Raw genomic sequence first — 23,810 nt, 5'->3', positions numbered from 1 at the left:
CAGGAGTTTAGCGGCCGTGGGGGCGGAGCGAAGGTGCTCTCTGATTGGTGGAACCTTGAGGGGCCTTTCCAGGTCGCTGCTGCAGAAGGTCTGCAGAGGAACGGAGAACTTCTTCCAGGTGGGACTCAGGTTGTTCTTCACCACCTGCAAACACACGAGGAGTTGAAAGGTTGTGGGTGACGTCTTCCCGGTTATTTCAGGACCTCGGTTCTGTGGACCAGCTGCCATTTTCCATCTTCTCCTTGCTTGAAGAACTCCAGGAAAGGATCAGACTTTCCAAATGTGTCCTGCAAAAGTAGGAAGATATTTTGACTGAATGACTGAAGGCTGTTGATCAAATGAAATGTTACTTACGCAATATCTGATTGCATCCAATGATGCACAAGCTATTGTTCTCCTGGTGCTCACTGGGCTAAACCTGGGAGCTCAGGTGCCACATTCATGTTGTTGCTATGGCATCAACCTGCCTTCAACCCGCTTTTTAAGGATTTTAGTCCAGCATTGTACAATGCTGTATTATGTTTATGACTGTATAATGCATATGTTCCTTTTGACGGTACTTAAATGAATAATGTACTTATGTTATTCACATGTGAATAATGCTGCATAAAAGACTGTAGTTGTTATTCACATTTGAATAATGCTGTATAATAGACGGTATTTATGTTATTCAGATGTGAATAATGTGCTGTATAATAGACGGTATTTATGTTATTCACATTTGAATAATGTGCTGTATAAAAGACGATATTTATGTTATTCACATGTGAATAATGTGCTGTATAAAAGACTGTATTTATATTATTCACATTTGAATAATGTGCTGTATAAAAAACTGTATTTATGTTATTCACATGTGAATAATGTGCCGTATTAAAGACTGTATTTATATTATTCACATTTGAATAATGCTGTATAATAGACGGTATTTATGTTATTCACATTTGAATAATGTGCTGTATAAAAGACGATATTTATGTTATTCACATGTGAATAATGCTGTATAATTGACTATATTTTTCACATGTGAATAATGCTGTATACTAGACTGTATTTATATTATTCACATTTGAATAATGCTGTATAATAGACGGTATTTATGTTATTCACATGTGAATAATGCTGTATAATAGACTGTATTTATGTTATTCACATGTGAATAATGCTGTATAATAGACGGTATTTATGTTATTCACATGTGAATAATGCTGTATAATAGACTGTATTTATGTTATTCACATGTGAATAATGTGCCGTATAAAAGACTGTATTTATATTATTCACATTTGAATAATGCTGTATAATAGACGGTATTTATGTTATTCACATGTGAATAATGCTGTATAATAGACGGTATTTATGTTATTCACATGTGAATAATGTGCCGTATAAAAGACTGTATTTATATTATTCACATTTGAATAATGTGCCGTATAAAAGACGATATTTATGTTATTCACATGTGAATAATGCTGTATACTAGACTGTATTATATTATTCACATGTGAATAATGTGCTGTATAAAAAACTGTATTATATTATTCACATGTGAATAATGTGCTGTATAAAAAACTGTATTATATTATTCACATGTGAATAATGTGCTGTATAAAAGACTGTATTTATGTTATTCACATGTGAATAATGCTGTATAATAGACTATATTTTTCACATGTGAATAATGCTGTATACTAGACTGTATTTATATTATTCACATGTGAATAATGTGCTGTATAATAGGCTGTATTTATATTATTCACATGTGAATAAAGCTGTATAATAGACTATATTTTTCACATGTGAATAATGTGCTGTATACTAGGCTGTATTTATATTATTCGCATTTGAATAATGTGCTGTATAAAAGACTGTATTTATGTTATTCACATGTGAATAATGCTGTATAATAGACTATATTTTTCACATGTGAATAATGCTGTATACTAGACTGTATTTATATTATTCACATGTGAATAATGTGCTGTATAAAAAACTGTATTTATGTTATTCACATGTGAATAATGTGCTGTATAAAAAACTGTATTTATGTTATTCACATTTGAATAATGTGCTGTATAAAAGACTGTATTTATGTTATTCACATGTGAATAATGCTGTATAATAGACTATATTTTTCACATGTGAATAATGCTGTATACTAGACTGTATTTATATTATTCACATGTGAATAATGTGCTGTATAAAAAACTGTATTTATGTTATTCACATTTGAATAATGTGCTGTATAAAAGACTGTATTTATGTTATTCACATGTGAATAATGCTGTATAATAGACTATATTTTTCACATGTGAATAATGCTGTATACTAAACTGTATTTATATTATTCACATTTGAATAATGTGCTGTATAAAAGACTGTATTTATGTTATTCACATGTGAATAATGCTGTATAATAGACTACATTTTTCACATGTGAATAATGCTGTATACTAGACTGTATTTATATTATTCACATGTGAATAATGTGCTGTATAAAAAACTGTATTTATGTTATTCACATGTGAATAATGTGCTGTATAAAAAACTGTATTTATGTTATTCACATGTGAATAATGCTGTATAATAGACTATTTACATTTTTCACATGTGAATAATGTGCTGTATAAAAGACCGTATTTATATTATTCACATTTGAATAATGTGCTGTATAAAAAACTGTATTTATGTTATTCACATGTGAATAATGTGCTGTATAAAAAACTGTATTTATGTTATTCACATGTGAATAATGCTGTGTAATAGACTATTTACATTTTTCACATGTGAATAATGCTGTATAAGACTGTATTTATGTTATTCACATGTGAATAATGATGTATAATAAACTGTATTTATATTATTCACATGTGAATAATGCAGTATAATAGACTGTATTTATATTATTTACATGCGAATAACGCTGTATAATAGGCTGTATTTATATTAGTCTTATGTAAAAAATACCCAAGTGTTTACTGACTATTGTGAGTGAACTGTGATGCTGAATTTCCCCCAGGGATCAACAAAGTACTTTCTATTCTATTTATTGGAGACAAATAATAAGAAAAGTATGCTGGGAGAGTCTCTTATTGAGGATGGATTCAGAGCTGCAGGTGCACATGCAACCAGCAGGAGGTGCTACATCCACACAAGTCACCTTCTTGTCCAGATTCTTGGCCTCCAGCTCCAGAGTGATGGCTCGGTTGTCCTTGATCTCCTCCGCCGTGATCTAGCCACACAGCAGACATTTCAAAGAGTGACGTGCAGGCAATCTTCAAATATTACACAACTCCACATAAACAGCAGGTAATATTTCAACCCTAGTACTAACAACACCAGCATGTGGTCTGTATTTTATCATTTTTAACATTCTCGATTCAATACAAAAGCTGCTGTGTTTCTCAGAGCGTGGCTCATACAATGTTTGCAGGAGGATTTATTGTCCACCAAGACTGTTTAGCCTGTGATGCACTGCCTTTACTGTGCGTGGGTCACACCAAAACGTAAGTACTTGTACACATGTGTGGTTTCTCCGTCAAAATTTGCATATTTGAACCACAGGAATCATTTCTATAGTTTGAAAGGATGGAAATGTTTATGGTGCAGACTTTTTATAAGTCATGTGACCTCAAACTTGACACCTCATTGGCTGCTTCTGAGACAGAATCTGTTGCTTGGGTCTTCATGTACTTCATTTATTTGTGTTGAAGTCTGTGTGAATGTGAACACAAGATGGCAGCTACTCACTGTGATGCTGCCTTTGCCAGCGGGTTTCCCTTTTTTCAGCTGCAGAGGTCTGGTCACACTTTTACTGGATACAATCTGAAACACACACACACACACACACACACACATCAGTAAAACACACACACACATCACAAACACACACACGCACGCTGGCACACACACATCAGTAAAACAAACAAACACATCACATATACACACAAATATATACACACACATTACACATTAACTCACACACACACACATCAGTAACACGCACACACAGGCACTCACCCCTCCTCACTCACATCAGTAACATGCACACACAAACACACATCAGTAACACACAGTTACACACACACACACACACACACACACACACACACACACACACACACACACACACACATCAGTAACACAAACAGAGACACACGCACACACAACCCCCACTCACATCAGTAACACACACAAACATGTAACACACACACACACAGACACACATCAGTAACACACACACACGTCAGTAACACACACACACACGTCAGTAACACACACAGAGACACATGTCAGTAACACACACAGACACACATCAGTAACACACACACACGTCAGTAACACACACACACGTCAGTAACACACACAGACACATGTCAGTAACACACACACAGACACACGTCAGTAACACACACACAAACACACACACAGAGACACACGTCAGTAACACACACACATTAGTAACACACACACAGAGACACATCAGTAACACACAACAGTAATACAGACAGAGACATACTTCAGTAACACACACAGACACACATCAGTAACACACAAACATCGGTAACACACACACAGACACACTTAGGTATCACACACACACACAGACACACGTCAGTAACACACACACATAGAGACACGTGTCAGTAAGACATACACAGACACACATTAGTAACACACACACAGAGACACATCAGTAACACACAACAGTAATACACACACAGAGACAGACTTCAGTAACACACACACATCAGTAACACACACACACAGACACACATCCGTAACACACACACAGAGACACATGTCAGTAACACATACACACATCAGTAACACACACACACACACACATAGACAAACATAAGTAACAAACACACAGACACATCAGTAACACACAACAGTAATACACACACAGAGACACACTTCAGTAACACACACACAGACACACAACAGTAATACACACACAGAGACACACTTCAGTAACACATACACACAGACACACTTCAGTAACACACACACACATACACACAGACACACATCAGTAACACACACACAGAAAAAATTCAGTAACACACACACACACATACTTCAGTAACACACACAGAGACAGACAGACAAACGCATACATACACAAATACTACCCCATGCTTCCAGTAACCCACACAGACACACATCAGTAACGCACCTCAGTAACACACACACAGAGGCACATCAGTAACACACAACAGTAACACACACACACACACAGACAGACATTCATCAGTAAAACTCACACACAGACACACCAAATAGTAACACACACACACATCAGTAACACACACAGAGACACACATCAGTAACACACACACAGGCACACATCAGTAACACACACACAGGCACACATCAGTAACACACACACACACACATCAGTAACACACACACAGGCACACATCAGTAACACACACACACACACATCAGGAACACACACACACACACACACACATTTCATACTCTTCCCTCAAGTTAAAATGTAAACACATCAGACCACTTACAAACTTCACAACCAGCAGACCAAGTTATGTGTGTGTTAAGTGTGTGTGTTAAGTGTGTGTGTGTGTGTATTATGAGTGCGTGCGTACCTGTCCGAGCGTGAGCTCCACCCCTCCCAGGTAGTCGTCGTCCCCCAGGTCCTGGGAGCTGTTGTCGATGTCGTAGACCCCCAGTTTGATGTTCTGGACCGTCTCAAAGGTGTAGTCCAGTCTGAGGCGCTGGCTGAAAGACGGGCTGGAAGAGTTCTTCAGACGTTCTGTGCGGCCCAGCTGACAGGAGAGGGCACCTTAGTGTGTGTGTGTGTGTGTGTGTGTGTGTGTGTGTGTGTGTGTGTGTGTTGCACTGTCACTACCTCGGTCCAGGCGTCTTTCCCCGAGCGCTGCAGGAGGACACACAGAGGGTCCGACTTGGAGCCCACGTCTTTGTCCAGCAGGTCCTTGCAGGACACGCTCAGCTCCACCTTTGACACGCAGTCCGCCATCTGTAAGAGAGTCAAAACATACCAATTATGTACTGTAGGCACCACTATGCACGCCTCCTGGCATCGGGTCTTTTTACAGCAAACTGATCCTCCTGGATGACCATCACACCTTCACCACACTAACCAGTATGGCCAGTATGCCAATGAAGCCAATTTGCTAACAAAGCAATGATATTAGCAGCTAACACTAGCATTGTAGCAGCTAATTAGCATACTAGCACGAAGCCAGCTAGCATTTTCACTACTTTGTGCTAACATATTGTCACGTTACATCACACCACATGGATCCACAGTACATATATCCATAGGCATGAGTGGAATGGTTAAATACTAAGTTAGCATGCTAGCACCTAGACAGACAGCATTAATGACCCATATTTGTCAAGTTAGCACAAAGTTTCACTACTTTGTGCTAACATATTGTCACGTTACATCACACCACATGGATCCACAGTATGTACATTGATAGGCATGAGTGGAATGGTTACATACTAAGTTAGCATGCTAGCACCTAGACAGATAGCAGTAATGACACAATGTCAAGTTTGCGCAAAGTTTCACTACTTTCTGCTAACATATTGTCACGTTACATCACGCCACGTGGCTCCACAGTGCATATATTCATAGGCATGAGTGGAACGGTTACATACTAAGTTAGCATGCTGGCACCAAGACAGATAGCACTAATGACAGAATATGTCAAGTTATCACAAAGTTTCACTACTTTCTGCTAAGATATTGTCACGTTACATCACACCACATGGATCCACAGTACGTACATTCATAGACATGAGTGGAATGGTTAAATACTATGTTAGCATGGTAGCACCTAGACAGATAGCATTAATGACCCATATTTGTCAAGTTAGCACAAAGTTTCACTACTTTGTGCTAACATATTGTCACGTTGCATCACACCACGTGGATCCACAGTGCGTAAATTTGATAGGCATGAGTGGAATGGTTAAATACTATGTTAGCATGATAGCACCTAGTCGGATAGCACTAATGACACAATATGTCAAGTTAGCACAAAGTTTCACTACTTTGTGCTAACATATTGTCACGTTACATCACGCCACATGGATCCACAGTACATATATTCATAGGTATGAGTGGAATGGTTAAATACTAAGTTAGCATCCTGGCACCTAGACATATAGCACTAATGACACAATGTCAAGTTAGCACAAAGTTTCACTACTTTGTGCTAACATATTGTCACGTTACATCACGCCACATGGATCCACAGTATATATATATATATTTATAGGCATGAGTGGAATGATTAAATACTAAGTTAGCATCCTAGCACCTGAACAGATAGCACTAATGACCTAATATGCAATAAGTCTCATTACTTTGTGCTAACATATTGTCACGTTACATCACACCACATGGATCCACAGTGCATATATCCATAGGCATGAGTGGTATGGTTCCATACTAAGTTAGCATCCTAGCACCTGAACAGGTAGCACTAATGACCTAATATGCAATAAGTCTCATTACTTTCTGCTAACATATTGTCACGATACATCACGCCACATGGATCCACAGTACATATGTAGGCATGAGTGGAATGGTTAACTACTGAAGTTAGCATGCTAGCACCTAGACAGATAGCACTAATGACACAATGTCAAGTTAGCACAAAGTTTCACTACTTTGTGCTAACATATTGTCACGTTACAGCACGCCACATGGATCCACAGTGCATATATTCATAGGCATGAGTGGAATGGTTGAATACTAAGTTAGCATCCTAGCACCTGAACAGATAGCACTAATGACCTAATATGCAAAAAGTCTCATTACTTTGTGCTAACATATTGTCACGATACATCACGCCACATGGATCCACAGTGCATATATTCATAGGCATGAGTGGAATGGTTAAATACTAAGTTAGCATCCTAGCACCTAGACAGACAGCATTAATGACCGATATTTGTCAAGTTAGCACAAAGTTTCACTACACGTTACATCACTACTGAAGTTAGCATGCTAGCACCTAGACAGATAGCACTAATGACACAATGTCAAGTTAGCACAAAGTTTCACTACTTTGTGCTAACATATTGTCACGATACATCACGCCACATGGATCCACAGTGCATATATTCATAGGCATGAGTGGAATGGTTAAATACTAAGTTAGCATCCTAGCACCTAGACAGACAGCATTAATGACCGATATTTGTCAAGTTAGCACAAAGTTTCACTACACGTTACATCACTACTGAAGTTAGCATGCTAGCACCTAGACAGATAGCACTAATGACACAATGTCAAGTTAGCACAAAGTTTCACTACTTTGTGCTAACATATTGTCACGTTACAGCACGCCACATGGATCCACAGTACATATATTCATAGGCATGAGTGGAATGGTTAAACACTAAGTTAGCATGCTAGCACCTAGACAGATAGCACTAATGACACAATGTCAAGTTAGCACAAAGTTTCACTACACGTTACATCACTACTGAAGTTAGCATGCTAGCACCTAGACAGATAGCACTAATGACACAATGTCAAGTTAGCACAAAGTTTCACTACTTTGTGCTAACATATTGTCACGATACATCACGCCACATGGATCCACAGTGCATATATTCATAGGCATGAGTGGAATGGTTAAATACTAAGTTAGCATCCTAGCACCTAGACAGACAGCATTAATGACCGATATTTGTCAAGTTAGCACAAAGTTTCACTACACGTTACATCACTACTGAAGTTAGCATGCTAGCACCTAGACAGATAGCACTAATGACACAATGTCAAGTTAGCACAAAGTTTCACTACTTTCTGCTAAGATATTGTCACGTTACATCACACCACATGGATCCACAGTACGTACATTCATAGACATGAGTGGAATGGTTAAACACTAAGTTAGCATGCTAGCACCTAGACAGATAGCACTAATGACACAATGTCAAGTTAGCACAAAGTTTCACTACTTTCTGCTAACATATTGTCACGTTACATCACACCACATGGATCCGCAGTGCATATATTCATAGGCATGAGTGGAATGGTTAAATACCAAGTTAGCATCCTATCACCTAGACATATAGCACTAATGACACAATGTCAAGTTAGCACAAAGTTTCACTACTTTGTGCTAACATATTGTCACGTTACATCACACCACATGGATCCACAGTACATATATTCATAGGCATGAGTGGAATGGTTAAATACTAAGTTAGCATCCTAGCACCTAGACAGATAGCATTAATGACCCATATTTGTCAAGTTAGCACAAAGTTTCACTACTTTGTGTTAACACATTGTCACGTTACATCACACCACATGGATCCACAGTGTGTACATTCATAGGCATGAGTGGAATTGTTAACTACTAAGTTAGCATGCTAGCACCAAGACAGATAGCACTAATGACAGAATATGTCAAGTTAGCACAAATTTTCACTACTTTCTGCTAACATATTGTCACGTTACATCACACCACATGGATCCGCAGTGCATATATTCATAGGCATGAGTGGAATGGTTAAATACTAAGTTAGCATCCTAGCACCTAGACATATAGCACTAATGACACAATGTCAAGTTAGCACAAAGTTTCATTACTTTGTGCTAACATATTGTCACGTTACATCACACCACGTAGATCCACAGTACGTAAATTTGATAGGCATGAGTGGAATGGTTAAACACTAAGTTAGCATGCTAGCACCTAGACAGATAGCACTAATGACCCAATATGTCAAGTTAGCATAAAGTTTCACTACTTTGTGCTAACATATTGTCACGTTACATCACACCACATGGATACACAGTGTGTATATTCATAAACATGTGTGAAATGGGGTCATACCAAGTTAGCATGCTGGCACCAAGACAGATGGCACTAATGACCCAATATGTCAAGTTAGCATAAAGTTTCACTACTTTGTGCTAACACATTGTCACGTTACATCACACCACATGGATCCACAGTACATACATTCATAGGCATGAGTGGAATGGTTACATACTAAGTTAGCATCCTAGCACCTAGACAGATAGCACCAAAGACCCAATATGTCATGTTAGTATAGGATGAACAATATAGCAAAAAGCTCATATTAGCATGTTGGCACTGAGCAAAGAATACCAAAAGTGTGATTTTACATCATGCCACGGAGGACCAAATGGATGCAATTGAGCATGCTAAAGTGCTAACAGTTTAAGTGTGCAGGTGGCAAGATAGCGCAAAGTAAAATAGAATAGAATGAACTTTATTGTCATTATATTTGCATATAACGAGTACCAACAGTTTTATTGTGATTTGACATGCTATTACCTAACATGTATACGAGGCTAACGCTAAAAATGCTAACATGCAAAAAGTCTGAAAGCTAGCACCTAGCGACATAACACTAAGTACCAAAAGTCCTAAATGTATTAAACATTTTGGGAATGCATCAAAAGGTTTACATGAGATTTAAGTCTTTGGAACACATTATCTGTGCATTCAAGGGACTTAAGTCTTTGGAACACATGTCTGTGTTTCCAATGAGACTTAAGTCTATGGAACACATTCTCTGTTTGTTAAACTGTGTTTTAAATGAGACCTAAGTCTATGGAACACACTCCGTGTTTTCAATGTGGCCTAAGTCTTTGGAAAACATTCTATACGTTTTCAATGAGACTTAAGTCTATGGAAAACATTCTCTGTGTTTTACCTGTGTTTTCAAAGAGACTCAAGTCTATGGAATACCTTCTCTGTCTTTTCAATGAGACTTAAGTCTGTGGAACACATTTTATCTGTTTTCAATGAGACTTGCGTCTTTGGAACACATTCTCCGTGTTTTCAATGACACTTAAGTCTTTGGGACACATTATGTGTGTTTTCAATGAGACTCAAGTCTGTGGAAGACATTCTCTGTCTTTTCAATGAGACTTAAGTCTTAGGTACACATTCTATCTGTTTTCAATGAGACTTACATCTTTGGAACACATTCTCTCTGTTTTCAACGGGACTTGCGTCTTTGGAACACATTCTCCGTGTTTTCAATGACACTTAAGTCTTTGGGACACATTATGTGTGTTTTCAATGAGACTTAAGTCTGTGGAAGACATTCTCTGTGTTTTCAATGAGACTTAAGTCTTAGGAACACATTCTATCTGTTTTCAATGAGACTTACGTCTTTGGAACACATTCTCTCTGTTTTCAACGGGACTTGCGCCTTTGAAACACATTCTCCGTGTTTTCAATGACACTTAAGTCTTTGGGACACATTATGTGTGTTTTCAATGAGACTTAAGTCTGTGGAAGACATTCTCTGTGTTTTGAATGAGACTTAAGTCTTAAGAACACATTCTCAATGTTTTCAAAGAGACTTTAGTCTTTAGAACACATTCTCCATGTTTCCAAAGAGACTTAAGTCTTGGGAACACTTTCACCATCTGTTTTCAATGAGACTTAAGTCTATGGAACACATTCTCCATGCATTCAATGAGACTTATAAGTCTTTGGAAAACATTCTCTGAGTTTTCAATGAGATGCAAGTCTTTGGAACAACTTCTCTGTCTTTTCAATGAGACTTAAGTCTGTGGAACACATTTTATCTGTTTTCAATGAGACTTGCGTCTTTGGAGCATATTCTCTGTGTTTTCAATGACACTTAAGTCTTTGGGACACATTATGTGTGTTTTCAATGAGACTTAAGTCTGTGGAAGACATTCTCTGTGTTTTCAATGAGACTTAAGTCTTAGGAACACATTCTATCTGTTTTCAATGAGACTTGCGTCTTTGGAACATATTCTCTGTGTTTTCAATGACAATTAAGTCTTTGGGACACATCATGTGTGTTTTCAATGAGACTTAAGTCTTTGGGACACTGTGTGTTTTCAATGACACTTAAGTCTTTGGGACACATTATGTGTGTTTTCAATGAGACTTAAGTCCGTGGAAGACATTCTCTGTGTTTTCAATGAGACTTAAGTCTTTGGAACACATTATCTGTGCATTCAATGAGACTTAAGTCTTTGGGACACATTATGTGTGTTTTCAATGAGACTTAAGTCTGTGGAAGACATTCTCTGTGTTTTCAATGAGACTTAAGTCTTTGGAACACATTCTCCGTGTTTTCAATGACACTTAAGTCTTTGGGACACATTATGTGTGTTTTCAATGAGACTTAAGTCTGTGGAAGACATTATCTGTGTTTTCAATGAGACTTAAGTCTTAGGAACACATTCTCCGTGTTTTCAATGACACTTAAGTCTTTGGGACACATTATGTGTGTTTTCAATGAGACTTAAGTCTGTGGAAGACATTCTCTGTGTTTTGAATGAGACTTAAGTCTTAAGAACACATTCTCAATGTTTTCAAAGAGACTTTAGTCTTTAGAACACATTCTCCATGTTTCCAAAGAGAATTAAGTCTTGGGAACACTTTCATCATCTGTTTTCAATGAGAGTTAAGTCTTTGGAACACATTCTCTGTCTTTTCAATGAGACTTAAGTCTTTGGAACACATTCTCTGTCTTTTCAATGAGACTTTAAGTCTATGGAACACATTCTCCATGTATTCAATGAGACTTATAAGTCTTTGGAAAACATTCTCTGTGTTTTCAATGAGACGCAAGTCTTTGGAACACCTTCTCTGTCTTTTCAATGAGACTTAAGTCTGTGGAACACATTTTATCTGTTTTCAATGAGACTTGCGTCTTTGGAACATATTCTCTGTGTTTTCAATGACACTTAAGTCTTTGGGACACATCATGTGTGTTTTCAATGAGACTTAAGTCTGTGGAAGACAATCTCTGTGTTTTCAAGGAGACTTTAGTCTTTAGAACACATTCTCCATGTTTCCAAAGAGTATTAAGTCTTGGGAACACTTTCACCATCTGTTTTCAATGAGACTTAAGTCTTTGGGACACATTCTCTGTCTTTTCAATGCGACTTAAGTCTATGGAACACATTCTCCATGTATTCAATGAGACTTATAAGTCTTTGGAAAACATTCTCTGTGTTTTCAATGAGACGTAAGTCTTTGGAAAAAATTCTGTGTTTTTAACTGTGTTTTTTAATGAGACTTAAGTCTATAGAACAGATTCTCTGTTTTTCAATGAGACTTAAGTCTGTGGAACACATTCTCTTTGTTTTCGATGAGACTTAAGCCTATGGAACACATTCTCTGTGTTTTCAACGAGACTTAAGTCTTTGGAACACATTCTCCGTGTTTTCAATGAGACTGAAAGGCCTACTGAAACCAATTACACACAGTCTGATAGTTTATATATCAATGATGAAATATTAACATTGCAACACATGCCAATACGGCCTTTTTAGTTTACTAAATTGCAATTTTATATTTCCCGGAAGTTTTTCCTTGAAAACGTCGCGTGTACGCGTGACATCACGGGTTGTTAGGAAGTATGAGCGCTGCGCACACACACAGCTAAAAGTCGTTTGCTTTAACGGCATAATTACACAGTATTTTGGAGATCTGTGTTGCTGAATCTTTTGCAATTTGTTCAATTCATATTGGAGAAGTCAAAGTAGAAAGATGGAGTTGGGAAGCTTTAGCCTTTAGCCACACAAACACACGGTGATTCCTTGTTTAAAATTCCTGGAGGTGAAACTTTCCTATGGATCAGAGCGCGGTCAAGCGAACATGGATCCCTTCCGAATGTCAACCAGCAGGTTTCGGTGAGAAAATTGTGGTAAAAAGTCGCTTCTTACAGATCAGCTGAGCTTGCCGCGTCCATAAAGCTGCCGTTGACTTCGCTGAGACATTGGCGTCAACACACACCTCCGACTATCAGGTACTGTTAAACTCACTAAAACACTAGCAACACAATAAAAAGATAAGGGATTTCCCAGAATTATCCTAGTAAATGTGTCTAAAAACATCTGAATCAGTCCCAATGCAGTCGCGTTTTTTTCTCTCTCTCTCTAGTCTGTCGCTAACAATATCCTCAAACACGAATCTTTCATCCTCGCTCAAATTAATGGGGAAATTGTTGTTTTCTCGGTCCGAATAGCTGTTTTTTTTGGAGGCTCCCATTAAAAACAATGTGAGGAGCCCTCACACTTGCGACGTCATCGTCTGTGACTTCCGGTAGAGGCAGGGCTTTTCTCTTAGCACCGAAAGTTGCGAACTTTATTGTGGATGTTCTCTACTAAATCCTTTCAGCAAAAATATGGTAATATTGCGAAATGATCAAGTATGACACTTAGAATGGACCTGCTATCCCCGTTTAAATAAGAAAATCTCATTTCAGTAGGCCTTTAAGTCTTTGGAACACATTCTCTCTGTTATCAACAAGACTTAAGTCTGTGGAACACATTCTCTGGGTTTTCGGCCGAAATCACCACAAATGTTTATTTGTTTGTGTTGCAATTTTTGGATCTATTATTGTTTTTGTTATGAACATTCTATAGTTCTTGTGTTAATAACAAACTTGCCAGAATTACCCCAAAAACGTGTGCCACTTGTTGATGTTATTTTCCTATTTGCAATAAAAGGGGGCCAACTTCACACAGGTGGCGTTTATTGGGGTTTTCCTATTTATTTTGTACATCATCTATTACCTGAATTGTAGCGTTTGTCTTGTCAAATACGCTGTCGGGCGCTTGGTGCAGCTTTTATTTTGAAAATAATTTACAGTTACAATCTGCTTTTCACTTCCGGTCTGACATTTCCGCTAATCGACGGCATTTTTCAAAAACAGAACTTTATAGTAAATAACAGCATGGATGACCGAGAAGTTAAATTTACACAGGAAAACAAAACCAGTGACAATAATTGTCCAATTCAAAACAATAGTTTAAAATGTACCTTTTACAGAAAAACTCCCGAGTGACACATTTAATACTCACAGCGTCCCCGGAACGAAAATAACCCCAGCAGCGACTATAAAACGCTATCTGATTTTTTTTTTTTTGTTAAACATACCTTTTTTGTTGAATTATTTGATCCTGCGAAGCACAAATTGATGAGCTTTATTTCCTGAAAGTCGCCCAACTGCCGCGCGTCCAAGCTATGTACCTCGCTAGCAAACCGGAAACACAGAAGTGGGCGGGTCTTCACTCTGATTGGCCAGCCAGTGGCGCAGAAGTGCGCTGATAAAACAAAAGCGACGTCAGTCATCTGCATTGGGCAACTTCCGGTTTTCGCCAGAATAAAAGCAGCACACAACCGTACCCGCCACAGCACAACACGAAAACATTTAGATATAGAATTGCCACGACAGTCTAGTTACAGTTCATTCAATATTCACTCGTCAACGCAACCTTTGTCATTTCAAAGCAAGCCTCAACTTTCATCAGCTTTATGTTGAAAGGGAGGCACTCGAGACAACAGCGTTACTGTTATGAGCTCACTTCCGTCTTCATAGTCACGTAAGCACATGAAACACACAAAAATGCCCAAAGACAAAAACACTGCAGTACACCTGGAAAGTATTCACAGCGCTTCACTTTCCCCACATTTTATGTTACAGCCTTATTTCTACATGGAATACATTCATGTTTGTCCTCAAAATTCCACAATACCCCATACAGATAAAATAATGAGATTTTTTTTAAATAAATTTTGGAAATGTATTAATGACATGTTGATAGTCTAGTCGGAGAGGTGACCAAGACTATGGTCATTCTGTCAGAGCTACAGTATTCCTCTGTGGAGAGAGGTAAGGCCTAGATGGTATAGGGTGGCCGAACGGAAGTCATTTTTTAGTCAAGTTTGTCAAAATTCCACTGAAACTCTCATATCATTAGAAAGTAAATTCTATGGTCTGATGAGACAAAGATTGAAGTTTTTGGCGCAATTTTTTTTGGAGGAAACCAAGCACCGCTCATCACCAGGCCAACCAACACCATCCCTACACTGAAGCACGGTGGGAACTTGGATAGAGGGAAAGATGAATGCAGCAGTGGACAAAAACCTGCTCCAGAGCGTTCTTTGAAATCAAGACTCGGGACAACGACGCGAAGCACAAAGCCAAGATATCAAAGGAGTAAATGTCTGAGGGGCCCAGCCAGAACCCAGACCTCATTGAACATCCCCTGGAGAGATGTGAAAATGCCTGTGCACCGTACGCTTCCCATCCAAGCTGATGGAGCTTGAGAGGTGCTGCAAAGAGGAAGGAGAGAAAGTGCCCAAAGTTTTTGGCATCGTAAATATTGGATAAAGGGTCTTAATACATATGTACATATGATATTTTGGGGGGGGGTTTACAAAATGACAACTTCTCACACTGTCATTATGGTGTATTGTGTGTAGAATTTTGAGGGCAAATATGAATATGTGACTTTTGGAAGGCCGCAGTGACGAGGGAACAAATACAAGGACAATCTTGAAAGACTAAAGTAGAAATATCTGAACAACAAATGTTTACGACTATAACTTTGTAAATTTGCAAGCAAAAAAGTTATTGGCATTCTTTCAAATTCTAACTATCCTCCTCCTCTCACTCCTTCATGGTCAGGTGACCATGACTTACTAGTTCTACTACATTCATGCTATACCAGGACTGCAAGGTGTATGGCTGCATGTGTAAGTAAAGGGGGAAAAAATGAAAGTTAGCACTTTAATAACAGGTATATGACTCTAGGGTAAATGGTCGCAAAATGAGTTCAAAAAGCTAGCATGTTTCAAATACCAAGTTATATGACTAAGGTGTATGTATGGTTGTGGATTTAGACCAAAAAAGCGTAGCGTTTGCAAAAAAAAAAGTTAGCAGTTTGATGTTAGCGTGCTAGCATGCTAACATTAGCAGACTAACAGTGAACAAGTGTCACATACCAAGTTATATGACTCGAGGGTAAACGGTTGCATAATTAACTCCAAAAAGCTAGCATTTCAAAGTTAGAATGCTAGCATACTAACGTTAAGATGCATACAGTTAGCATGTTTCAAGTACCGGGCTTTTTATGATTGTAAGGTGACTGGCTGCGGGATTAGACAAAAAAGCGTAGCGTTTGCAAAAAAAAAAGTTAGCAGTTTGATGTTAGCGTGCTAGCATGCTAACATTAGCAGACTAACAGTTGACGAGTGTCACATACCAAGTTATATGACTCTAGGGTAAACGGTTGCAAAATTAGTTCAAAAAGCTAGCACTTTAAAGTTAGAATGCTAACAAACATGTGTACAGTTAACATGTTCCAAATACCAAGTTATATGACTAAGGTGTATGGCTGCGGAATTAGACAAAAAAGCGTAGCGTTTGCAAAAAAAAAAAAAGTTAGCAGTTTGATGTTAGCGTACTAGCATGCTAACATTAGCAGACTAACAGTGAACATGTGTCCCATACCAAGTTATATGACTCGAGGGTAAACGGTTGCATAATTAACTCCAAAAAGCTAGCATTTCAAGGTTAGAATGCTAGCATACTAACGTAAACATGCATACAGTTAGCATGTTTCAAATACCGGGCTTTTTATGATTGTAAGGTGTCTGGCTGCGGGATTAGACAAAAAAGCATAGCGTTTGCAAAAAAAAAGTTAGCAGTTTGATGTTAGCGTGCTAGCATGCTAACATTAGCAGACTAACAGTGAACAAGCCACATACCAAGTTATATGACTCTAGGGTAAACGGTTGCAAAATTAGTTCAAAAAGCTAGCACTTTAAAGTTAGAATGCTAACAAACATGTGTACAGTTAACATGTTCCAAATACCAAGTTATATGACTAAGGTGTATGGCTGCGGAATTAGACCAAAAAAGGGTAGCGTTTGCAAAAAAAAAGTTAGCAGTTTGATGTTAGCGTGCTAGCATGCTAACATTAGCAGACTAACAGTGAACAAGTCACATACCAAGTTATATGACTTGAGGGTAAACGGTTGCATAATTAACTCCAAAAAGCTAGCATTTCAAAGTTAGAATGCTAGCATACTAACGTAAACATGCATACAGTTAGCATGTGTCAAATACTGGGCTTTTTATGATTGTAAGGTGTCTGGCTGCGGGATTTGACAAAAAAGCGTAGCGTTTGCAAAAAAAAAAGTTAGCAGTTTGATGTTAGCGTGCTAGCATGCTAACATTAGCAGACTAACAGTTGACGAGTGTCACATACCAAGTTATATGACTCGAGGGTAAACGGTTGCAAAATTAGTTCAAAAAGCTAGCACTTTAAAGTTAGAATGCTAACAAACATGTGTACAGTTAACATGTTCCAAATACCAAGTTATATGACTAAGGTGTATGGCTGCGGAATTAGACAAAAAAGTGTAGCGTTTAAAAAAAAAAAAAGTTAGCAGTTTGATGTTAGCGTGCTAGCATGCTAACATTAGCAGACTAACAGTGAACAAGTGTCACATACCAAGTTATATGACTCGAGGGTAAACGGTTGCATAATTAACTCCAAAAAGCTAGCATTTTAAAGTTAGAATGCTAGCATACTAACGTAAACATGCATACAGTTAGCATGTTTTAAATACCGGGCTTTTTATGATTGTAAGGTGTCTGGCTGCGGGATTAGACAAAAAAGCGTAGCGTTTGCAAAAAAAAAAAGTTAGCAGTTTGATGTTAGCGTGCTAGCATGCTAACATTAGCAGACTAACAGTGAACAAGTCACATACCAAGTTATATGACTTGAGGGTAAACGGTTGCATAATTAACTCCAAAAAGCTAGCATTTCAAAGTTAGAATGCTAGCATACTAACGTAAACATGCATACAGTTGGCATGTTTTAAATACCGGGCTTTTTATGATTGTAAGGTGTCTGGCTGCGGGATTGGACAAAAAAGCGTAGCGTTTGCAAAAAAAAAAGTTAGCGGTTTGATGTTTGCGTGCTAGCATGCTAACATTAGCAGACTAACAGTTGACGAGTGTCACATACCAAGTTATATGACTCTAGGGTAAACGGTTGCAAAATTAGTTCAAAAAGCTAGCACTTTAAAGTTAGAATGCTAACAAACATGTGTACAGTTAACATGTTCCAAATACCAAGTTATATGACTAAGGTGTATGGCTGCGGAATTAGACAAAAAAGTGTAGCGTTTGCAAAAAAAAAAAGTTAGCAGTTTGATGTTAGCGTGCTAGCATGCTAGCATTAGCAGACTAACAGTGAACAAGTGTCACATACCAAGTTATATGACTCGAGGGTAAACGGTTGCATAATTAACTTCAAAAAGCTAGCATTTCAAAGTTAGAATGCTAGCATACTAACGTAAACATGCATACGGTTAGCATGTTTCAAGTACCGGGCTTTTTATGATTGTAAGGTATCTGGCTGCGGGATTAGACAAAAAAGCGTAGCGTTTGCAAAAAAAAAAGTTAGCAGTTTGATGCTAGCATGCTAGCATGCTAGCATTAGCAGACTAACAGTGAACAAGTGTCACATACCAAGTTATATGACTCGAGGGTAAACGGTTGCATAATTAACTCCAAAAAGCTAGCATTTTAAAGTTAGAATGCTAGCATACTAACGTAAACATGCATACAGTTAGCATGTTTCAAATACCGGGCTTTTTATGATTGTAAGGTGTCTGGCTGCGGGATTGGATAAAAAAGCGTAGCGTTTGCAAAAAAAAAAGTTAGCGGTTTGATGTTTGCGTGCTAGCATGCTAACATTAACAGACTAACAGTTGACGAGTGTCACATACCAAGTTATATGACTCTAGGGTAAACGGTTGCAAAATTAGTTAAAAAAGCTAGCACTTTAAAGTTAGAATGCTAACAAACATGCGTACAGTTAACATGTTCCAAATACCAAGTTATATGACTAAGGTGTATGGCTGCGGAATTAGACAAAAAAGTGTAGCGTTTGCAAAAAAAAAAAGTTAGCAGTTTGATGTTAGCGTGCTAGCATGCTAGCATTAGCAGACTAACAGTGAACAAGTGTCACATACCAAGTTATATGACTCGAGGGTAAACGGTTGCATAATTAACTAGCATTTTAAAGTTAGAATGCTAGCATACTAACGTAAACATGCATACAGTTAGCATGTTTCAAATACCGGGCTTTTTATGATTGTAAGATGTCTGGCTGCGGGATTAGACAAAAAAGCGTAGCGTTTGCAAAAAAAAAGTTAGCAGTTGTTTAACCATACCTATATACTATGTTTATCCACCCATCCATTTCCTACCGCTTGTCCCTTTTGGGTTTAACGATATTAATATACTATGTTTAACAATACGTATACACTATGTTGAAAAATACTAATATACTTTGTTTAACAATACTTATATACTATGTTTAGCAATACTTATATACTATGTTGAACAATACTTATATACTATGTTTATCAATACTTATACACTATGATTAACAATACCTATATACTATGTTTATTCACCCATCCATTTTCTACCGCTTGTCCCTTTTGGGTTTAACAATACTAATTTAGTATGTTTAACAATACTTATATACTATGTTTAACAATACTAATTTACAATGTTTAACAATATTTATATGTTTAACAATACTAATAAATTGTTTAACAATACTTATATACTATGTTTAACAATACTAATATACTATGATTGACAAAACTAATTTACTGTATAACAATACTGATATACTATGTTTAACATTACTAATAAACTATGATTAATAATTCTAATAAACTATGTTTAACCATACTTATATACTATGTTTAACAATACTAATAAACTACGATTAATAATTCTAATAAACTATGTTTAACAATACTTATATACTATGTCTGTGATGAGGTGGCGACTTGTCCAGGGTGTACTCCGTCTTCCGCCCGATTGTAGCTGAGATAGGCGCCAGCTCCCCCCGCAACCCCAAAAGGGAATAAGCGGTAGAAATGGATGGATCGATATATACTATGTTTAACAATACTAATATACTATGTTTAACATTACTTATACTCTATGTTTAACAATACTAATAAATTAGTATGTTTAAACTATGTTTGACAAAACTAATAAATGTTTAACAGTATTAATATACTATTAATACCGATATACTGTTTAACAATATATATGAGTGAGCATTTCATGGAAGCTGCTTTTATAGCCAATCATGGCACCCACCTGTTCCCAATTAGCCTGTTCACCTGCAGGATGTTCCAAATAAGTGTTTGATGAGCATTCCTCAACTTTCTCACTCTTTTTTGCCACTTGTGCCAGCTTTTTGGAAACATGTTGCAGGCATCAAATTACAAATGAGCTAATATTTGAAAAAAAAATCATTGTATTCTGTTTTTATTTACCATTTACACAAGGTGACAACTTCACTGTTTTTGCACACATAAAATATTTAGCACAACCAAACCTCTTCAGGTTAAATAAACAGCAGTTGACCTGCTACTTCTCTTATTTTAATCATCAGCAACGCTAGCAGAGAAGTGTCACAACAAATGCAAACGCCACAACACAATAACAAAGACAACACAACATAAAGACACAACACAACAACATAAAACACAACACAACATAAAAACGACAACACAGACAAAACACAACACTAATACACAACAACACAACATAAATAAAACAACAACACAGCACAATAACAAAGACAAGACGACAGAAGAAACAACAACACAAAGACAACACAACATAAAGACACAGCACAACATAGACACAACAAAACGACACAAAGACACAGCACAATAACATAAAGACAACACAACACAAAGACACAACACAACATGAAAAACAACAACACAAGGACAACACAACATTAAGACCCAGCACAAACTCATAAAGACACAACACAACAACATAGACACAGCACAACATAAAGACACAACACAAAGACATAGCACAATAACATAAAGACAACACATCAACACAAAGACACAACACAACAACAAAGACCCAGCACAACATAGACACAGCACAACAACATAAAGACTACAACAAATACAACACAACATAACGACACAACAACATAAAACACAACACAACAACATAAAAACGACAACACAGACAAAACACAACACTAATACACAACAACATAAATAAAACAACAACACAGCACAATAACAAGGACAACACAACATAAGAAACAACAACACAACATAAAGACCCAGCACAACATAGACATAACAAAACAACACAAAGACACAGCACAATAACATAAAGACAACACAACACAAAGACACAACACAAAGACAACACAACATTAAGACCCAGCACAAACTCATAAAGACACAACACAACAACATAGACACAGCACAACACAAAGACATAGCACAATAACATAAAGACAACACAACAACACAAAGACACAACACAACAACATAAAGACCCAGCACAACATAGACACACACAGCACAACATAAAGACAACAACAAATACAACACAACATAACGACACTACACAACAACATAGACACAGCACAACAACATAAAGACAGACATAAGAACAGAACATAACGACACTACACAACACAAGACAACACAACATAAATACGCAACACAACGACAGACACTGCACAACAGCAAAGCCACAAAACAACAGAAAGACACAACACCATAAAGACAAGAACAAAGACAACACAACATAAAGACAACACAACACAACTATAAAACAAAACAATACAGGAAGAGACAACAGAAGTTTCCTGACACACAAAGTTATAAACGATGTAATAAACAAAAATTGAAAAAGTGAAATGTGACAAATTTTTCACTCATTAATAACTGACTTTTTTTAACAATACTTATATACTATGTTTAACAGTACTTATATACTATGTTTAACAATACTAATATACTATGTTTACCAATACTTATACACTATGTTTAACAATACTTATACACTATGATTAACAATACCTATATACTATGTTTATCCACCCATTCATTTTCTACCGCTTGTCCCTTTTGGGTTTAACAATATTAATATACTATGTTTAACAATACGTATACACTATGTTTAACAATATTTATATACTATGTTTAACAATACTTATATACTATGTTTAACAATACTTACACACTATGTTTAACAATACTTACACACTATGTTTAACAATACTTATATACTATGTTTAACAATACGTATACACTATGTTTAACAATACTTATACACTATGTTTAACAATACTTATACACTATGTTTAACAATACTTACACACTATGTTTAACAATACTTATACACTATGTTTAACAATACTTATACACTATGTTTAACAATACTTATACACTATGTTTAACAATACTTATACACTATGTTTAACAATACTTATACACTATGTTTATCAATACTTATACACTATGTTTAACCATACCTATATACTATGTTTATCCACCCATCCATTTTCTACCGCTTGTCCCTTTTGGGTTTAACAATACTAATTTAGTATGTTTAACAATACTTATATACTATGTTTAACAATACAAATTTACAATGTTTAACAATATTTATATATTGTTTAACAATACTAATAAATTGTTTAACAATACTTATATACTATGTTTAACAATACTAATATACTATGATTGACAAAACTAATTTACTGTATAACAATACTGATATACTATGTTTAACATTACTAATAAACTATGATTAATAATTCTAATAAACTATGTTTAACCATACTTATATACTATGTTTAAAAATACTAATAAACTACGATTAATAATTCTAATAAACTATGTTTAACAATACTTATATACTATGTCTGCGATGAGGTGGCGACTTGTCCAGGGTGTACTCTGCCTTCCGCCCGATTGTAGCTGAGATAGGCGCCAGCTCCCCCCGCGACCCCAAAAGGGAATAAGCGGTAGAAATGGATGGATGGATATATACTATGTTTAACAATACTAATGTACTATGTTTAACAATACTTATATACTGTTTAACAATACTTATATACTATGTTTAACGATACTTATATACTATGTTTAACA

General features: G+C 36.8%; 1 protein-coding gene across 1 annotated transcript in view; it reads right to left on the bottom strand.

Moving 5' to 3' along the window:
* Positions 1-15,149, bottom strand: part of LOC133535530 (copine-1-like) — a 28,654-nt gene extending 13,505 nt beyond the window's left edge. The window contains exons 1-7 of the mRNA XM_061875441.1: positions 14,934-15,149; positions 5,879-6,007; positions 5,616-5,795; positions 3,751-3,825; positions 3,161-3,232; positions 204-287; positions 55-144 (exon numbers count right to left, since the gene is read on the bottom strand). Coding sequence (XP_061731425.1) covers positions 55-144; positions 204-287; positions 3,161-3,232; positions 3,751-3,825; positions 5,616-5,795; positions 5,879-6,007; positions 14,934-15,134 — 831 coding nt within the window. The 5' untranslated portion in view covers positions 15,135-15,149. The remainder of the gene's footprint in view (positions 1-54; positions 145-203; positions 288-3,160; positions 3,233-3,750; positions 3,826-5,615; positions 5,796-5,878; positions 6,008-14,933) is intronic.
* Between the last annotated feature and the right edge of the window lie 8,661 nt (positions 15,150-23,810).

Source organism: Nerophis ophidion, linkage group LG16 (genome assembly GCF_033978795.1).
Source record: "Nerophis ophidion isolate RoL-2023_Sa linkage group LG16, RoL_Noph_v1.0, whole genome shotgun sequence".
NCBI classification, from domain to species: domain Eukaryota; kingdom Metazoa; phylum Chordata; class Actinopteri; order Syngnathiformes; family Syngnathidae; genus Nerophis; species Nerophis ophidion.
Note: the sequence above shows the minus strand (reverse complement) of the source record. Positions and strands in the feature narration are given on the sequence as shown.